This window comes from Dicentrarchus labrax, unplaced genomic scaffold, assembly GCF_905237075.1.
Source record: "Dicentrarchus labrax unplaced genomic scaffold, dlabrax2021, whole genome shotgun sequence".
In the NCBI taxonomy this organism is placed as follows: domain Eukaryota; kingdom Metazoa; phylum Chordata; class Actinopteri; family Moronidae; genus Dicentrarchus; species Dicentrarchus labrax.
In genome coordinates this window covers 13,039,824-13,058,463 of record NW_026136723.1, presented here as the reverse complement: position 1 = coordinate 13,058,463, position 18,640 = coordinate 13,039,824, and the positions used below count along the sequence as shown (strand labels likewise).

The 18,640-nt window shown below is 40.1% G+C and overlaps 3 protein-coding genes across 9 annotated transcripts; all 3 read left to right on the top strand.

Annotated features, from left to right (window-relative positions):
- Nucleotides 1-463: 463 nt before the first annotated feature.
- Nucleotides 464-6,369, top strand: nfe2l3 (nfe2 like bZIP transcription factor 3). The gene is made up of 5 exons (XM_051389937.1): nt 464-1,372; nt 3,310-3,390; nt 3,892-4,005; nt 4,215-4,692; nt 4,805-6,369. The coding sequence occupies exons 1-5, from the start codon at nt 857-859 to the stop codon at nt 5,572-5,574; spliced, it is 1,959 nt and encodes a 652-aa protein (XP_051245897.1). The 5' UTR covers nt 464-856; the 3' UTR covers nt 5,575-6,369.
- Nucleotides 6,370-7,433: 1,064 nt separating this feature from the next.
- cbx3a (chromobox homolog 3a (HP1 gamma homolog, Drosophila)) lies at nt 7,434-10,304 on the top strand. Of its 3 annotated transcripts, XM_051389938.1 has the most exons (6): nt 7,506-7,583; nt 7,688-7,725; nt 8,473-8,626; nt 8,844-9,000; nt 9,330-9,424; nt 9,659-10,304. In XM_051389938.1, coding segments are annotated over exons 2-6 (534 nt in total). In that variant the 5' UTR covers nt 7,506-7,583; nt 7,688-7,724; the 3' UTR covers nt 9,786-10,304. The 3 variants fall into 3 exon arrangements, with proteins under 3 accessions (XP_051245900.1, XP_051245899.1, XP_051245898.1); XM_051389940.1 differs by lacking the exon at nt 7,688-7,725 and having other exon boundaries at nt 7,434-7,544; XM_051389939.1 differs by lacking the exon at nt 7,688-7,725 and having other exon boundaries at nt 7,447-7,583.
- Nucleotides 10,305-11,822: 1,518 nt separating this feature from the next.
- On the top strand, nt 11,823-16,543 carry snx10a (sorting nexin 10a). 5 transcript variants are annotated; one of them, XM_051391238.1, is made up of 8 exons: nt 11,861-11,879; nt 13,315-13,474; nt 14,722-14,769; nt 14,897-14,983; nt 15,113-15,213; nt 15,323-15,421; nt 15,646-15,840; nt 15,945-16,543. In XM_051391238.1, exons 3-8 carry the CDS (start codon nt 14,737-14,739, stop codon nt 16,084-16,086), a joined length of 657 nt encoding a protein of 218 aa, XP_051247198.1. In that variant the 5' UTR covers nt 11,861-11,879; nt 13,315-13,474; nt 14,722-14,736; the 3' UTR covers nt 16,087-16,543. The 5 variants fall into 5 exon arrangements, with proteins under 5 accessions (XP_051247200.1, XP_051247198.1, XP_051247199.1 ...); XM_051391239.1 differs by lacking the exon at nt 11,861-11,879 and adding an exon at nt 12,628-12,644; XM_051391240.1 differs by lacking the exon at nt 13,315-13,474 and having other exon boundaries at nt 11,823-11,879.
- Nucleotides 16,544-18,640: the final 2,097 nt, after the last annotated feature.

Sequence of the window (18,640 nt, the reverse complement as noted above, 5' to 3'; positions counted from 1 at the left end):
AAGTAAGGTGTTTTGTAGACGCGAGTGTTGCCGTTGACATAGAGGATTAACTTTTGTCATACAGTTGAACAAGTTCAACCTGTAATTCAGCCACTTACCAGTAGGCCAAACATGGTACAAATGCAGGTCAGTAGCACAAGCGTCCCGGAACTGCAACCTAACCATGCTCCTCTGACATCCATAATCAATGAACTGTTGAAAGATGGAAATGAATACAAAAAACAACATTTATTATGTATTTCTGACGTGTTATCAATTTAAGTTTATTTTTTTTGCTGTTATCCCTGTAACGTTAAATTATATGTTTAGCTATAATCTGGGAGGTTAGGTGGGGGGAGGCAGGCAGCCTGGTAGCACTTGACAACCGTCGCCTCCTCTCATTGGTCAATATTATAACGGACATTCTTCTTGTCCAATAAGATTCTGTTGCGGTCAACGCTCTGGTCCAATCTGCATGAGTTATGCAAATCCAGGATCGAAGTTTCCCTAGTAGCAGCACTCTGCGGTGACAGCATTTAGCTTTTCAGATGTTTCATTTTCTGTTTAATTGACAACGCGAGGGAGGTTTTGATAGCTAGGTGTTAGGCACGAATGATTGCTCCGCTATAAGGGACTGAAGAGTAACGTTTTCGCTATGTTTGCGCAATTAGGTTCCCGTTAACCGGTAATTAAAGCTGATAGCGAACTGCTAACAGTTAGCATAGCTATCTAACGATTTCGCCGGTACAGGCGGACCTCTTTGTCTGACAGGGGAAGGCGTGCTCTTTTGTTAGGCTTTTCCCTTTGTCCATTCGGGAAAGAGGAACTGTTGGGTCAGGATTTCACAATTATCTGCAGCTCGGAAAGTATTTAGAAAATGCAAATCGCGAAAAAATACTTCACAGACGGCCTGATTCAGTTAACAATCTTACTCAGTTTGATTGGAGTTCGTGTGGATATCGACAGCTACTTAAGCGGCTACTATTCGCCTCTGATAGAGATTAACTTGGGTCCTAGCTCAGCCTACACCCAGACACCCTTTCATAATTTGAGAGACACTCTTGACGGATACAGTGTGCATCCAAAATGTCCCGAGTTGGACTATTTCTTTGCAAGTCGCCGGCTACTAGACGAAGTAAGGACCCTTGGCTCCCCGCGTTTCCCCACACAGTTGAACGCATGGCTGGTGCACCAAGTGTCTGCCACTGACAAGGCTGAGTGTGGGCCTTCAACTAGCAACAACACTGACACCAGCACAGAGTTAGAAACCCCGGGGGACGAAGTCAGGGATGGCAGTGAACACCTGCCTGACAGTGGCCAAGAGGTGTGCCAAACAACCACTGAACTCGGACAGGGGCCTTGTAACGCTGGAGCCTGTGGGTTTCTTAAAGAGGCAAGTGTTTGTGTGTGATGTAACATAAAGTTAAACAGACTTTGCTGCTAACTAAGCCATATGACAGAGAGTTGGCTGGCCAGCTAGATTACTTGACTAACCTTGGTGATGAACTAAAGTTAAAACTTCCTCGAAGCTTAACAGAACAACTATTCTCTATCACAATAGCTAACTAGCACCATTAGCCCGTGTTATACAATGATGATTGTCCATCCAACCAGTAACTTATTATGTTGTAACATTTCCTGCTTCACCAGTAAACAAGATAATAAGATAATAAGATGTGATAACCCGTTAGCAAAACCTCCAATGTGCATTCACTTTCACTTTGTAGGACTCCTGACTCACAAATTGCATGTCGGTGATAAAGTTCTTGCCTAGTTAGATTATGGGATATGCATTTACTTGGTAACTCTGTTTAAACAACAATTTACTGGCCTGGTTAAATAAGTATCCATATAACCTGTTAATGATACAATCTAGTTTGATGTACACCATCACAAGTATTCAACAAACTGTCTACTGCACCTGTCACCCTTCACTCACATTAAGCCCTCTCTGAATAGTCAGGACAATAGAATTAACTTCACAAATAAGACCCCAAGTAGCCCAGTGTATTGGATGACCACATGGGGAGAAAACTACTATTTGCCAAGAGTTTCACTCACTTGTTATTGTTAAAATCTGTTGATTGTAGAAAGTGTTGTTTCATATTCAGTGTTACTGCTGCCATCTGTAATCTGTTACTGCCATTATGTTTTTAACACTGTAATTACACCAGACCATTATATTTAATTCTCCCAGTGATTCAGTTTTTCTAATTCAGGGTAGAAACAGCTGCTTGGTGGATGTTATGTCCTGAGGGCAGTTGATGTCGCCATTTGTGTAACTGTATCCCCTTTCTTCAGACTCAATCGCCAGCTGTGGGCCTTGAGAGGTGGAGAAGTGAGGCTTAGACCCACACCCTGTTTGCTTACACAAAAGCTGTGGTCCATACTTGAACAGTGCCCCCTCCCAGGGTTCTTGTTCACAAGGATAATGTGATGTTGACACATCTTTCATTCTTTACCCTCTCTTTTGTCAAATAAGTAATAGCTTAACTGCTTGTAGGGGACAATGTTGTGGTTTATGGAAACACAATATTTTAAAGGAGAGGTCTATAGCTGTAATATTTGAAAGTAACTATCAATAACTATGTACAGTCTTTTTCACTGAGACATTTGAAGCTGTAAGGCCAGTAGAAGTCGACAAGCTCAGACAAAGCTTGGGCAGAACTTGGCTGGTGTAGAGAACAGTTTGTCATGTTTTTGCCTCTAGCATTAACGCAAAAACTGATTCAGCAATCACTCTCTTTTTGGAACAGATAAGAATCCATCTGCTTTTATCACGGCATGGGAAATATTTTTCTGTGTTTGGATATATCAAGAATATTGTGTCTGTGGCAGACAGCTGGTGACCTATATTACATGCTGTACTTGCTGTATCAGGAGAGTCTTACAATGTCTAAAAGGTTGGGTCATCTCTGAGAGTAAGTAGCCTTCTGGAAGTAAAAAGATCTGAAGTCATTTTCGTACACAACAACAGCTCACACATTTCTTCTGCTTCATGAAAGTCCCCTATCACAGTTGGCCGGACTATGGCCGGCAATAAATGTAGTCTGATTAGTTGGTCTCTGTTCCCTCCGGAGTTACAACAACTGCTTATTAAAACAATCATTTTCTCTGTCAGAACAGAACAGTAAAAATTCTCTAAGATATCCAATTATCTGCAATGGCGATTATTGGATCACCAAACCAGAAATGTAATGTAATGTAAGTCTTTGGATGTCAGCTAACAAACTGACTTTCTTTTTTCCCTTCTTTTCTATCCTGAATCTGACTCGCCTGTTCCCCAATTCTGTCTTCCCTTTCTCCATCTGCCTTTGTTTGCCCAACCAGAAGGATGATGCTAAAGTTCAAGAGGAGGAAGAACCTGCCCCGCTCACTCAGCTGGCTCACAGCTCCACACTGGAACAAGAGGTATGATCATGGTTACACAGTTATACTGCTGAAAGCATTGCACATTTCATCAGGATCACTCTATTCTGAAAAGTAATTATACTTGTTTACAGAGTTTACACTACACTGTTTGTAGATTACAAATACATCTGAACATGCTTCTCATCTTCATTCACCTTCATTCACACTTCATTCAAAGTGAATGTAGCCTTGGCCAGGAGGGGTTGATTGACTACGTTGTAGTTATTTTTAACCAGAAAATCAAATTTTCACATGACTTCATCACTCTTAACATACCGTTCTGTTTTGCTAATGACATGTAAGATAAGAGATGCAGAAGCACAATAATCACTGTATCTCTGACAAGGAAACACTTTACGTTTCAGTTCTTGTTCCTAATAATCTACACAGCTAGCTTTGGCACAAATACTTTAATTCACATTGGACAGGTTTGACAACAAAACATACCACTCTGCCAGTGTTGCATTCTATGCATGTATTTTTTTTTTTTGCCTCTTTCAGAGTCTGCTTGAAGGCATCACTGCACTGTCTGATCCAGCACGCCAACATCCTCCTACCATTGATATTGACCAGCACTGGAACAATTTACTCTCTCTGTCTGTTACTGACCTTGACGTAAGTTGTCTGCTCATATTCATTACATACTCCTGAAAATGAATTAACCACAAGGCTTACTATCATTTTACAAACAGTAATTCAGATGCATAAGCTAGAAACCATCACTATATTGCAACAGAGAGCTTTTGTGTCCCATGATGATCGACATGTTGGAGGATTTTCAAAATTACAAAGACTAAAATTCAGTTAAAATGTCTCATGTGTAGGACTTGGACTCCCTTGTAACCGAGCGTCTGTCAGACCTTGACACAGACATCACTACCGCCATCAGCCAGGATGTCAGTTTGCATGATGCTATGGTAACCAGTGCTGGAGCGTTTGGTGTGGTGTCTGAAAGAGTTGAGTCCAGGCCAGTCCCCCAACAACAAAGAACCCTCTTCCGACTGGAATCCACAGGCTCCTCACACTCCGACGCGTCACCAGGGATGGCATTGGGCCTGGCTGCTCTCCCCTTTGCATCAGTATGTAATTTAACTGGAAATGTGTCCCAACATAGTGAGCTGGGTGGCTGTCTGGATGAGGCAGTATTTGACCAGATCAATCAGCTAGGTTTGGAAGGCCTGGATCCTATAGACACCCAGCTTATGGGCTGTCTGGAGAGCATAGACCCACAGGTCCTCGAGGACTTGGACTCGGACTCAGGCCTCTCCTTAGAGAGCAGCTCTGGAGGTCCAGTCTCCCCAGGTTGGTTCAAATATCAACAAATACTAGTAGATTAAATGTCTTATTGCCATGGATTGTGAAGAAATTGTTTGTTATGCATACTAATACGATAATTAACTCTTCACTTATCCAGGCTCATCCGACATGTCATCATCATCTAGTTCATACTGTGAGGATGAGTGTGGAGCTACAGGCTACAGTAGTGAAGTGGATTCAGTTCCCTCAAAAGGCATCATGGACTACACCACAACGTGGTCACCCATTGATCTGAGTGAGAGTGTATGGCATGACCACAGCTACTCATCTCCTGCTTTCTACAACCAGCCATCAGTAACACTTTCCCACAAAGGTATCAAAGAGGAGCCTCTCAGCGATGACGATGGGCCAAGGTTGGATGAGAGGGACCTGAGTCGTGATGAGATGCGTGCCCGTGCCATGTGCATCCCATTCTCTGTCCTGCAGATTGTCAACATGCCTGTGGAGGAGTTCCTGGAGGTCCTTGACGGTCACGGCTTCACCCCTGAACAGGTGACCCTCCTGAGGGACATCCGCAGACGAGGGAAGAACAAACTGGCAGCTCAGAACTGCCGCAAGCGCAAGCTAGATGCCATCACAGGGCTCCAGGAGGAGGTGGAAAGGTTGCACGCTCAGAGAGACAGGCTACTGAGGGAGAAACAGCTTACAGCCAAGACAATGGGTGCTGTGGGCCAGCAGATAAAGCAGCTGACCAGAGACGTGCTGGCCCGGCTGAGGGATGATTCAGGACAGCCCCTGAACCCAGAAAGATTTACCCTGCAGTGCGGGGCCAACGGGAGGGTTGTGGTTCAGCCTGTAAGACGGCCTGCTGTCTCTACATCAACTGGCAACAAAACAGACAAGAGAAAGAAGGAGAAAAAGCAATGATGCAGTATTGCCAGCTGAGACTTGAGATTTTAGGTTTTTTGATATTTCTGAACTTACTTGCCTGACTCTGGTTTTGGGATCTCCTCTTTTTGTAAAACTGTGTGTGGATTCACCGCTATTGGGAGCCTAAAACGACAAAAGCTGCAAAAAGAAAAGAAACTCTGAACATTGAAAAAAAGAATCTCTGTAAATAAAATTTCTCATGGGAAAAATGTAGCTTACACACTGGACATTCTTTGCTTATTGAAGATGGACAAGACACCCAGGGCAGTTTAAGGCAACAGCTAAACTGCTGGCGATACAACCAGTCTTTCTTTGTGCCTGTTAACATTTAAGTCATTGAATCTTACCGTTTTTACAGAAGAGCGTAGACAACCATACATGTCTAAAAGTTAGCATTGTGAAAGTTACTGGATAGAGATCCAAGAGGACAATTCTGTTTGTTTGTTTGTTTGTTTGTTTGTTTCCATGTAATCTTGCCTCTCAATGTATACCTATTCAGTATAAGGAGCAGGTTAAACATTGTATTTATTAAAGTTTCTGAGGTTTCTGAAGTGCTTATATGCATCATGAGACCATCAAGGGCAGTACGTTTTTTTTCATAATGGTAAGTTTATCTCAAAGTGGTAAGAATATTGGAACATTACCTATCTAAAGTTTACAAATTTGCTTCAGATATTTGAGGGCATGAAAAAAAAAAAAATTAACTGAAATGTTAAAAAAAAAAGATTTTGTTGTTTTCCCTATGTCTTGATGACAAACGATATACCAATGATTAAACTGACACGGCCTTAATTTGCATTGGATAAGTGTTTTGGATATTATGTGTGTGTGTACATGATCCACAGATGCACATTACCATAACAAAATGTTTTTAAGAGGCTACCATTATGTTATAAAATAATATTGAATAATTAGTTTCAAGCCCAATTTTGCTTTACCCTTTCATTTCACAGTTCAACAGTTTTGGCAAAATTATATTCTACCTCATGCCTTAGTTTATGTTATAGATTTTGGCTAAATAAAAAATACCCTTTTTAGGGGAACTTAAGTGCACTCGTAACTACAAATTCTTCATTATTAAAATGGCCCTATATGGACCTTAACCATCCCATTACTGAAAAAAATGCAATCACCAACTCTATTTAATAGGCTTGAATGTTGTTTTGGATGTTGCTTTTTATATATTTGAGATTATCTGAGAGTTAAATTAAGTATTTAGTAGAAGTTGCCATCCTATTCATGGCCACACCACTTTACACAGCCAGATGAGTCAGTAAGTGATTCAAATGGAGAATGGTGCAAGAAGTAGTTAATATGTGCGACTCATTACGTTTTTGTTTGTTTTTCTAGTCTTTCATAAATTTGTATTTAATTTTCTGGTTTGACCTAGAGGTTACTTTGCTGTTTGTATAAACTTCAAACTGTTTTTCTTTGTTGCTGGGGGAAAATGTTTTTTGATTGCATGATGATTGTTGAATGTTGCTAGTATGATTTTGCTTAGGGAATTTGAAATGCTCTTGCAGACCCTGTTTTTTTTTTTCTGATTTCTGAAAAAAAAAAAAAAAAAAACAACCAAGACTGTCTCATTCTTGTCCCACTGTTTTAAGAGCACACCTACCTGTGTTTGAACAACCAGAAAATGAAAGGGTACACACAAGCTAACTTTCTTTATTTTTAATGCACTCTTATGACATTTGCTCAAAATAATGTATTACGAACACTTTAGTTAGTTTAGTTTAGTTAAAATAGCTTTAGACCTTGTAGGTATACATCCACGTCGCAGCCTTTGAAGGACGGATGGGCAAACCTTAACATCACCTAACCACGAGGCCATAGACGGTATAGCACGAGGTACAACAGTAAAGAGCGAAGCGCATTGTCCGTCCTGGCTTCCGTAGTCACCCAGGGCTTTTGGCGCCTGCCCTGCAGTACTGCAGACAAGAGATAAAGCGAAGGCTGACCGCGTGGTAAGGAGGCATAGCCGAGCAATTCCTGTTGGTTTTAGGGTGCGTATGCATAAATGAATTATTTCAAACGTTGCATCATGCAACACCTACCGTAAATGTTGTTGCCTGACACAGGAAAGCTAACGCTAGCTTTGTTTTCCAAGTTGGACCTTGTAGCAGGAACGCAGTTTTCGCAGAAAGAGTGAGCTATAATGTTAACGTTACTCCAACTGTGTTAGCTAGCTATACTATTTTAGCTTGTTTACATGCATACATTGTCAGTGTTGTGTTTCAGTACTATAATGCATTGTTTTGAGTACATTAGCGCCAGCTAGTTTAAGGTAGACGTGTCTTCTCCAGGATTTAGTTGTATCCTGGGGCCTTTAAATGTCATTTGAGTATTTTTATCGTTACGAGCCTTGCGTAAAATATAATTAGCTTTTTGAAATTGCTAATGTTATACGACTAGCTAGCTTATTATGCTTTAAGTTGTTTCTCTGCACCAAGCTTCTTTGTTAATCAACGTAACAATGCAGGTGGTACAATAAAGCCAAGGGAATTTTATCTACCGCCCAGGCCTGAAATAAAATGAGCTAACGTACTGTTAGCATGCTGGCTAACGTTAACGTACATAACGCCATTTCATGATTTGACTAGCTTTGTGTATTGTTTTGCACAACGCATAGCTGAGCTGCTACTTATTATAATATTATTGGTTTGTACGCGTTGCCATGTCCGTGTGCATTACCGTGTAACGTCAGCTATCACAAATAATTTGTTTACGGCCCCCTACGCTGTGCTTGATTTGGGACATGTTGGCTTTGTTTTATTACCTTCAACTTAATGTGGATAGAAGTAGTAGCTTTATGCATGTACATGTGGAATTTAAGGTGGCATTGCAAAAAGCTGAAGTTGAAGTTATCTCACGCCTCCTCCTCCTCCTTTTCAGTGCACAACATGGGAAAGAAGCAGAATACCAAGGGCAAGAAGGATTCACAAGAGATGCAGGAAGAACCTGAGGAATTTGTTGTGGAAAAGGTCCTTGACCAGCGAATTGTCAATGGGAAAGTAGAATTCTTCCTGAAGTGGAAAGGATTCACAGAGTGAGTTTCCTGGGACACCCGCAGAGCTGGAAGTGCTTCCCTGGTATGGGGTCGTACTATGTTTTTGTCCATAGTCTTTGGTTGCATGAATCGGCTGCTTTTCTGCATACAAGTTAGTTTTTAAAGTCGACCATACTGTTTGCACCTGTATCGATGGAGATCTGTGTTTGAGGGATGTTCTGAGATGCAAATGCTGACCCTCCTCCTGCTCGTTTAGTGCTGACAATACTTGGGAACCAGAGGAGAACCTGGATTGCCCAGAGCTGATTTCCGGGTTTTTGGAAGCACAGAAGAACGTTAAAGAGAAGCCTGCTCCTGTTAAGAGAAAGGCATCAACAGATGAGCCAGAGACGGAAGCAAAGAAGAAAGATGTGGTAAGTTCACTTAGGTTTACATACTTCCAGACAGTTGAATTTTTTCAGTGTGAATTCTTCACATGAGGATGATATCTCACATTTAGAAAAAGATAAATGGCAAAACGTTTTATGAAAACATTACCTTATTCCATGATATGTACTGAAATATATCCAAGTAAGAAATGAAATGCAGCAGCTACTAAACCTATCCTGGAGAGAGCTTTGGATCAAGCAATCATTATGGTGTCAGGCTCAAAGTTGCTCTATATCATCTGGGAAAACAAAATCATTAATACCTGTTCCAGTTTCTTGCATATACTCATGTGTTCATTTGGCACCACTTACAGGCTGAGAAACCACGTGGCTTTGCTAGGAACCTCGACCCAGAACGGATCATTGGTGCAACAGACAGTAGCGGGGAGTTGATGTTCTTGATGAAATGGTGAGTACAAAAGGAAATATTCATATTTAGGAAAGATTCAAAAGGGAGGGCTGCACAAACTGTCATCCTTTTTTAATTTTCTGCACTTGAAACCTTTATTATCCTTTATCAGGAAGTCTATTATAACTTGTGATGATCGTTGACTGTGTTGTAGCTGAATAGATGAAAACTTGTGTGTTTGTAGTAATCAGGGTCTGCAGTTGCTGTAATGTTTTTCTTCCTCTTCTTCTTTAGGAAAGACTCAGATGAAGCAGATTTGGTCCCTGCTCGTGAGGCCAACACTCGCTGCCCTCAGGTGGTCATTTCCTTCTATGAGGAGAGACTGACATGGCATTCCTGTCCAGAGGATGAAGCTCAGTAGTACTTCCCTCTGGTTGCTGCAGTCCTTTGCACCACCTATGCCCTTTTCCTCAGGACTGAATTTTCTCCTCTGGCTTGCCTTCTAGTTTTAGCTATCTTAGTTCTTTTTGGAGATGTTTCAACCCTCACATTGTGTGGCAGTCAAGGAGAGCTATGTTGTTGTACATATTAGCTGAACTGATTGTAAGGGAGTTGGTGATGGTGTTGTGCTGTATAATGAAGTCTTCCGTTATCATATTATGATTTATGTGATGGCAGTTTAGGAACTATACTCTTTGATAGAACCCAACACCCACCCAAATTCATTCCTGGTCAAATTTTGTAAATTCTAAATGGCTACTTTGGTCTGTCAAGCTGTTGACCACTTCTTGTATCACCATCTCAATCTCATGTAAGATGCTGATTTTTGTTTTTTGTTTTTTTCCACACTAGTGCTAATGTTTTGTTCTAAAAGTGCATTTTGTATACTCTTACTGTAAATATTAATTTGAAGTTCTAATAAAGGTTTTATGTGACCAAATCCCCCTGTTTAGTTTATGTAATGTTTAAGCAGGCCCATCAGGAGTTTTAGTTTGTATTTTACCGTTAGAGGTAAAATACAAACTAAAACTCCTGATGGGCCAGTATGATTTCCTTTTGTTGTCATTTGCTGCACATGACAGTAAAAGCTTCAATACTGAAGAGTCAAATGATGTTCATCAGGTAAGTCACTGTGGTGGGAACATACTTTAGCTCACCTCAATCTGTGTCCGGTCTGCATATGTATAGTAGTTTTATTCCACTATTTAGTCTTAAAGTATCAGTTCATTTGTACATAAAATGAGAAGCTCAATTACCCAGTAGTATAATCAGACCAAATCCCTCTTTTGCTTTTAATTTGTATGAATTTTTTCTATGCAGGACTCATTTATACCAGAATACCTTCCATTGTGGCATTGTTACATTTGCCTGAGTAAATCTGCCAATCTGGGGTGACACCCTTTAACATCATTAAAGTTCAGAAACTCCTCAGTACTCCCTCTAACAGCTGAGATGGGTCTCTCAGGCCATGTATCCAGATGGCATGGCTGCCTCTGCAACAGTAAGCAGAATAGTCTCATGACTGGCATTAGGGCATGGGAAATGGACTTTGGACCTTTGTGCTTTAGTGTTGAGTTTTCAGTTTCTATAGAAACATCCCTCAAGACACTCCTAAACAGCCAGTAAGGGTCTTTTCCAAATAGCTTGCAAATGGTATCAAAAATGTTTCTAAATTAACTTTTTTATCTCATTATGTTGAGTGCTTAAAAGAAAAAGCTGAACGCTATTAAATTCTCCCTACATTAAAGATCTACTGGAAAGGAGTCCTACCAAAACAATCACAAGTTCCCATGTAAAAGTAGGCCTGCAGTAGCTTTAAAAGAAAAAGTGTTATTTTAGAGTTAGAGTGTTATCACATTTCATGGGGCAGCCTAAATCTGGAATACCTTGATTAAGTCAAACCTCTAATCAGGCCAGCATAATCACTTGTATGCTAATGTCTTCAGATCATCTCACCACAACTTCACAACACAAATGCACATGATAGCTCTACAAGTAGAACAAGATCCAATCCATGATCAAGCACTTCTAATTACATAGTAAATTCTTCATGTTGCTGCATGAAATATAATAACCAAAAACGCCTCTTTTTAAATTTCAATATGAGTGGAGGAAAGGACTTTGTGTGGACATGCATGGGTGTTATCTGTGCCTTAGTGTGTATAGCACATGATGCTTGTCTATAGTCCAGAGTAGTCAATTATTTCTTCAGCACTTGTTAAATTGCACTCATAGCCATAACCAGACAATTAGATTAGCTAAGCCCAAAGAAAACTGTTCTGCTGTAGCCAATCATAACACGTTGAAAGCGAATAGCAGTCAATGAAAGGACGTGTTATCTGCTGACTTGACCAAAGATAAAGATACCTTTATATGCAAATGAGCAGACCTTAGCCTCCCTTTAATACCTTCACTTGAAAAAGAGTAGTATTCATTTAAGGCCACCTCCCACTAGTGGTGTTTACCTCCACTCCTGGGCTGGAAAGCACTTAGGAATAGACCTCGGAGCACTTTGGTAAGAACCCATTGATTTTGTTCTCATGTCTTATTGCTGGCAATGTGTGCACACAGTGATATTATTCCTTCCATGGTGGTGATATTGAAGGTTGTCAGTGATTACTCTGTGTCAGGAGAGTAACATTGCTGGTATCAGACTTGGTGAAAGAGTAAAAGTGATTGATAACAGAAATTGACCAATGTAGAAGTTATATGAGAGACGGCTGAATTGAGAGTGAAACTGTCCTGTGTGTTTTAAATGGTTTTAAATGGACCGTAAGGCCTGTTGCTGCTGTGTTGTGCTTTAATTACCTCTTTTTTCCTTTATGAGAAATGCTTACTGTGCCGCCCAGTGTCAACAAACTACCTCAGCAACACACTGCATCCTGCCAAATGTAACTAGCTGCAGCTGTATATTTCAAACTTTGCAGCAAGGTGGTCAGTGGCTGTACTCGTCTTACCGTTACCGCAAAACCTGAGCTTCACTTTTTCATTGTATATAATTATAGACTTAAAGTGTTAGTCATGGACTGGAAAGAGTTGTTATCACTGTGGCTTTTACTTTTATGACATTTCTTGTCTTCTCTAATGGTTCAATGTGAATATAATTGTTACATGTCAATGGAGGATGGAACTGGAAGAATATAGGGTTAAAGGGTAACAGATATTGTAGTGAGAAAATGAGTGAAAATGTCAACATACAACAAAGATATCCAATAAAATCTGGATTCTTAAAAAATGTAGGTCATGATTCCTGGACACCAAAAATGAAGTCTGCAAACAGGTACTTTTTCATAATTGTTTTTCAGTTAATTTTAACATTGTTTCAACCCTCACATTTAACATTAATTTGAAAATTTTATTTCCAAACATGAGATTCTGAAGTATTGATTTTATTATAGGCCTACTGGAATCAGACTCCAGCAAGTGGTAGTTTTAAACTGTGTGAATGTATGTTTGGATGTTAATGCTGGGGCACATTCCCTCAGTCTTCAAAAGCAACAGTCGTGAGTGAAAGGTCTAGGTTGGATGTTCACTATACCATTAATAAAGGATTATTATTATTATTATTATTTTATCTGAAATTTTTTTTTAATTTAGATAAACATTGTATAAGTGGAAATACTGGATGGACAATAATATAGCAGCTTTTTCCTGAGATGGCAGGGTTGTTTTTAGGTTAGGCCATGGAACCTAAATAGGTCATGTATAAGAAAACGTCAATATTTTTGATAATGATTCCACGACATCACCATTAGCTGGCTTCCTCCCACCAGGTGAGACCATTTAAACTGATCGCACCAAGTGAATTGGGGACAGGTGCGCGTTGAGGACACAGCTGTGACGTCTCTTGCGAGCGGGATATCGTTGTCCCTCCGTCGAACAACTTAAAATTATTATTTTACAGACTTTTATTTGGTGTATATTTTTACAACGATGTGGCCTTCCCGCAGCGGAAAAGACGTGATCAAACACAGAGGGTGAGGTCCCACTGAGTGGTCAACAGTTCGTTTTAGTTGAGTCCAGGCAGGGCTGAGCCTCAAGCCACTCCACTGAGCTGCTCCTGTTGTTCACAAACACCGGATTACTGCTCGGCAAGTAAAAAGAGGGAAGGTAGGATCACATTATAATTAAAATTTAAATCAGATCTTGATGTTTTGCGTATTTGTTGCAGATATTTTTCTTCCATAGGCAGGAGAAACTTTAGATTTTCTTTACCTTAATTTGTCAATATGTCTACAGCAATGTTCTACCTGTAACAATTAGTTGGATAATTATTAAATAATTGTTTATTTGACAAGGAATGGTAGTTAGTCACTAGCTATCTAGTTTAGTTGTACTACTTTTATTGTTAATAGTACCTGAAAAATGTCAGGACCTCATTTGTTATTTTTTTATTTGGTTGGCTATTTAGGACATAGCCTGCTTGGGTTCTGCAGATGTTAATGCCTTGTTTCAGTCCGGCCTTATGAACCTTGATTAAGACAAGAAGGTTACTTTTTGGGGGGTTGTAAATTGGTGACTTAGTGCACTAGTTGTGCATAATGCTGCCCAAAGAAATGTGATTGTATTAAATAACCTATAGTGGTTGGGAAAAATGTAAGTTGCTATATTCATTGAGATTTCACTTGTTATTCCTATCTGACCAGAGGATTTGGCCCAGTTTATTGATTTCCTTAAACAGCAGTAACATTTTTCCTTGCTACCATGAACAAATTGTTAAGAACTCAGGACTTTGTTTGCAAATGTTTTTGGACTTGATTGATTAGCTCTGCTTAGACTGCTGGTAAATGGCATGCCTCTCATTAAAGAGCAGATGATTCAGCATGTTGCTAAAGCCTTTAGATATGTCTGTCATGTGAAGGAACACTGTTGCAGAATGTTAAGGAAAAGTTATCCCATGCAGTCACTGATCTAAGAAGAAAATTATGTTTCAACAATTTTGCTTTGCTTGAAAATGTAATGGCAAACTTTCATCATGATAGCCATTGTTATTCAGTGAATGGGCAAAGAGCTGTTTCCAACTGTGTTTTGGTTTATATGTATGTGTGAGTCCATATTAAGGTGTTTTTGTTGTTTAAGTCAAGATTTCTCCCCCCTCAATCTAAATCCACCTACTTGCCCTTTGTTCCCCTTTATGCTGCATCAGCTCCAAATGTTTGTTCTTTTGAGTGCTTAAAGTATTAATCACCAGGCCCATGCTTCACAAAACAGACTGCATTGAAAACATTGGACTTTGGATGCTGGATTGGTTATTAGTGTTTCGTAATTTACTTTCGTAATTTAATTACTACCTAACATTTGAAAGTTGGAGGGATCATTTTCAATGCAACAAGCTCTATTTGTTCTCTCTCTGGCAGGTTTTTGTACCCACTATGGACAGTATGCTAGACAACCTGTCAAAAACTGTAAGTGATCAAGCGTGCTCCTTCACTTTTCCTGTCTGTCTTGAATTTTTGCACTTACAACTGGATTTACACACAGGCATCTTTACAGCCTCTTTTCAAATGAGTCAATCTTGGTTTTTCAATTTAGGAGTTTATCAGCATTTGTGTTCGGGATCCAAGGCTTGTTAAAGACGACCTCTGGCATGCACACGTCGACTATGAGATCTATTTACATGTAAGTGCCTCTTGTGGGAGGGAAGCTCTAGATTTAGATCATATTTGTATTCAAGTTTATGTGAGAAGTCTATTGAATTGTTGTCCCCTTTTTTATTATTATTTTTATTTCTATTTTTTTTTCTTTTAGACCAATAGCATGTGTTTTCGAAAGAAGACCTCCTGTGTAAGGCGCCGTTACAGTGAGTTTGTTTGGCTGCGTCACTGTCTGGAACAGAATGCTCTCATCATGTATGCTCATACCTCAGATTCATATCATAAATTGACACTTTTTCATTAATAACATTCCATATGCAATACATTTTCTCTAAGTTCATTTGCTTTGTTGTTCTCTGTCCAGAGAATTACCCAAGTTGCCGCCCTGGAACCCCTTCTTCAGTCTAAGGAACAAAGAGCAGGTCTCACAAAGGATGAAGGGCATGCAGGAATTTTTAGAAAAGTGAGTAGCTCTGCAGCTAAAGCAATGGCAGCAATAGCATTGCCACCTAGTGGTATTGTTTTCACCCCCAAAATGGCTGTTAAGAATTAATCTGCTGAAAGCAAGAGCACTCTTAGACTTAAGTGACCTTTTCCACACTATTTTAAATGTTTTTTTTGTAAGTTCACCGGTTGACATTGTATCATTTAATACCCCCCCCACCCCCCACCCCCGTCCTCCTCTAGTGTTCTTCAAGCACCTTTGTCGTTATCAGACAGTCGACTCCATCTGTTCCTCCAGTCAAACCTCAGCATCACAAAGATCGAAAGGTGTGCTCGTGGTAAGACCAGGTACACAGTGGCTGAAGCCATCCAGCGTTCCAACAGCGGTTACATCGGTAGATTAGAGGACAAAGCCTGCTGTGACTCTGACTGTGAAAGGTACGAGCTTGGACAAAACCACTTGCACTTTTTTTTTTTTTTTTTTAAGAGCAGTTTTGAATGTCTATTCCCTGAATTGACTCCCTCCCTCGTCTTCCCCACAGAAGCTCTTCATCGTCGGGTTTGGGAGTAAGCGTGGACACTACATTGCACAGAAGCTCCCTCCGCTTCTTTGAGTCCTCTGACCGAGACCCTGAGCTGTTGAATTGTCTTTCAGAATCCCAAACTCCACTGATTGCGCCCTGATGCCCTGTACATATACTTGACCGCCTTCGCCTCTGTTTGGTCATCAGTGTATCAGCTTGTTTGTGATACTCCATGGAGCTCTTGCTTTTCTTATCTTTCAAAGGGCTAAAAGCTTTGTTTTACTTTTGTTAACTTCATAAACTCCCTTTGACATTGTTTTAAATATAATTGCTTTATATCATGGTCATTTAATTTGGTGTGTATTTGGGGAAAAAAACAACAACCCTGTTTTAAAAAATGTATAGTAAACCTACATTTATAATGTTGAATTCTTAAATATCTCCTATGTATATTTTTATTTGCACTGAAGCTGTACTGAGGTTAGTAAGGGATGTTTTGAATTGTAGACAGGGTGTTTTTTTTTTTTTTTTTTTTTTTTTTTTAGAAAAATATTTGAAAATACTTTTATGACTTGTTAATGGATGAATAAATTGTCTTTTTTGAAGAAAAAAAACAAGACTTGCTTCTTAAATATTAATTGATTATTTCATATTGTGTTGAATTTGGCCAGCACTTCTTTGCTGGGCCTTGACATGTAACACATCTTGATAAACACAACAGTCATGCATTGTTGTAACAGCCCAGTAGAGGGAGTGTAGACATCATAGGACTTTGATCTGAGTAAATGCAGTAGTGGCATATAGGTCTACAATGCTGATAAAGTTGATTCAGACTTCATTTGTACTGTATTTCATTCTGCATTGATCGTTAGTCTAATTTTTAAAGTCATGTCTTATTTTTCTATCTTAAGACATGGTTGGTGCAAAACTAGTGTGTGCAATTGAGCTGACCTTAGCCCATATCAATCATTGATTATCAAGCTGCACTGGGTTTGAGAAATGTATTCAAACTGGAATCTCTCACTACTATAGGTAGGTGTTAATGCACCATATATCTACCAAGTGTATGTGCATGTAGCTTTTTAGCTTCTTTAGTGTTGCGATAGTGATGAGAAGAGGTCCACTGCTGGTCACATTTCATCCCAGTATCATTACCTTCCCTGGTGAGGTGGTCTAATTAAAGGAAGATGGCAAATTAATTTAACTATTACAGACTACTCTTGGGAATCACCTGCAAGAAACAAGACAGCTTCAAACTGTGTGTGTGTGTGTGTGTGTGTGTTGTGACGCAGGAGTGCTGGACAGCCCTGTAAATTGAAAGCTGATGAAAGAAGCAAAGGCTCATTAAAGGAGACAGAAGCTGTCCCCTACCCCAACCCCTCCCTCTGTGGGCTGCTGAATTGACGTGGGCCGACCCAACAGTAAACCTGTTCTGTCCCGTGTCTCTGTCCTCTTCTCTCCTTCCCCTGGATGGTGCTGTCTCCCTGTGCGGGCAAACCATAATGAAGCTGTCAGTGACTTCACACACCAGCCACTGAGCTGTACTCATACGGCAAACACAAACCCAGACACATACATACACACAGTGTGTCTGAAGACACAGACAGCTGTGAACACACACACACACACATACGCACACACGTATACAGTGTATACACTGGTGGGAAAGCTGTGGATGAATGAACATTTTCTCTTTTCCTCATCCACTGTCATTTTCTGAGTCCCACTGGTTTGTGGTCGGGGTGCTCCATCTCTGTTTGCTGTTAAGGTTGACCTTATCAACCTACCCCATGACAGCCATACAGCACAACATACACACACACCCTGTTTGGTTCAGAGCAAGTCAATTTCCTGACAAAATGAAATGCAACTGCAAGCAGTGGCATCTTGTGTTTTTGTGTGTACATGCACGCATCTGCTTTTTTGTAGGGGAGAACATCTAGCATTTGGATATTGAGTATTCACGGTACATGTCTATTTCAGCTCGGTAATTTATAACTCAATTTCCAGTGTGCACTGATGCGCTTCATACCTCCAAAACACAAAACAAAGCCCAAACCCAATTGTATTTCAAAGCAATTAGGGTGTCCACTGAGTTGTGAACGGCCCACGTTGCAGTGGCTCTGGGCCCGTGTGAAATTTTTAATTGTTAATTTTCTGTCACATTAGTCAACTTCAGTGCCTCTGGACAGGTGACCGAGCTCCTGTAAGGCAACACATAAAACGACAAAGAACATTTTTTGATGCAGCGTATAGTGGATGGTGTTTTTATGTGCTGGGGGGAAAAGGTTCTGCTGCATGTGATAAGTTAAATGACAAGATGGTATATCATATTTACAACTGTTTTATGGTAGGAATCTTTCAAATGCTTTTTAATATATGTGGTGGCAGTCAATATTAGTATTAGTTTATGAGTCTAAATTATTAGCTCATTTAGACTTTCACCTGAAGCCACCACAGGGAATGGCTTCACCTCCTTGACCCTACAAAAGCCAACAATGGCAAAATCTATATGAGCAATTAGCCTGCGTAACTCTCACCCTGCCCCTGCGCTTGTTGTTGCACCCATAGTTTCTTTCCATCACTCTCCTCTTCACTCTCTCTTTGTTTTCCTCTGTTTCCCTCGCTTGCTTACTTCTTCTCATCTCTCTATAGGGTGGTAAGTTAATTAGCTGTTCTCTTATTTTTGTGTTCTTTTTTTCTTTTTGCTGACG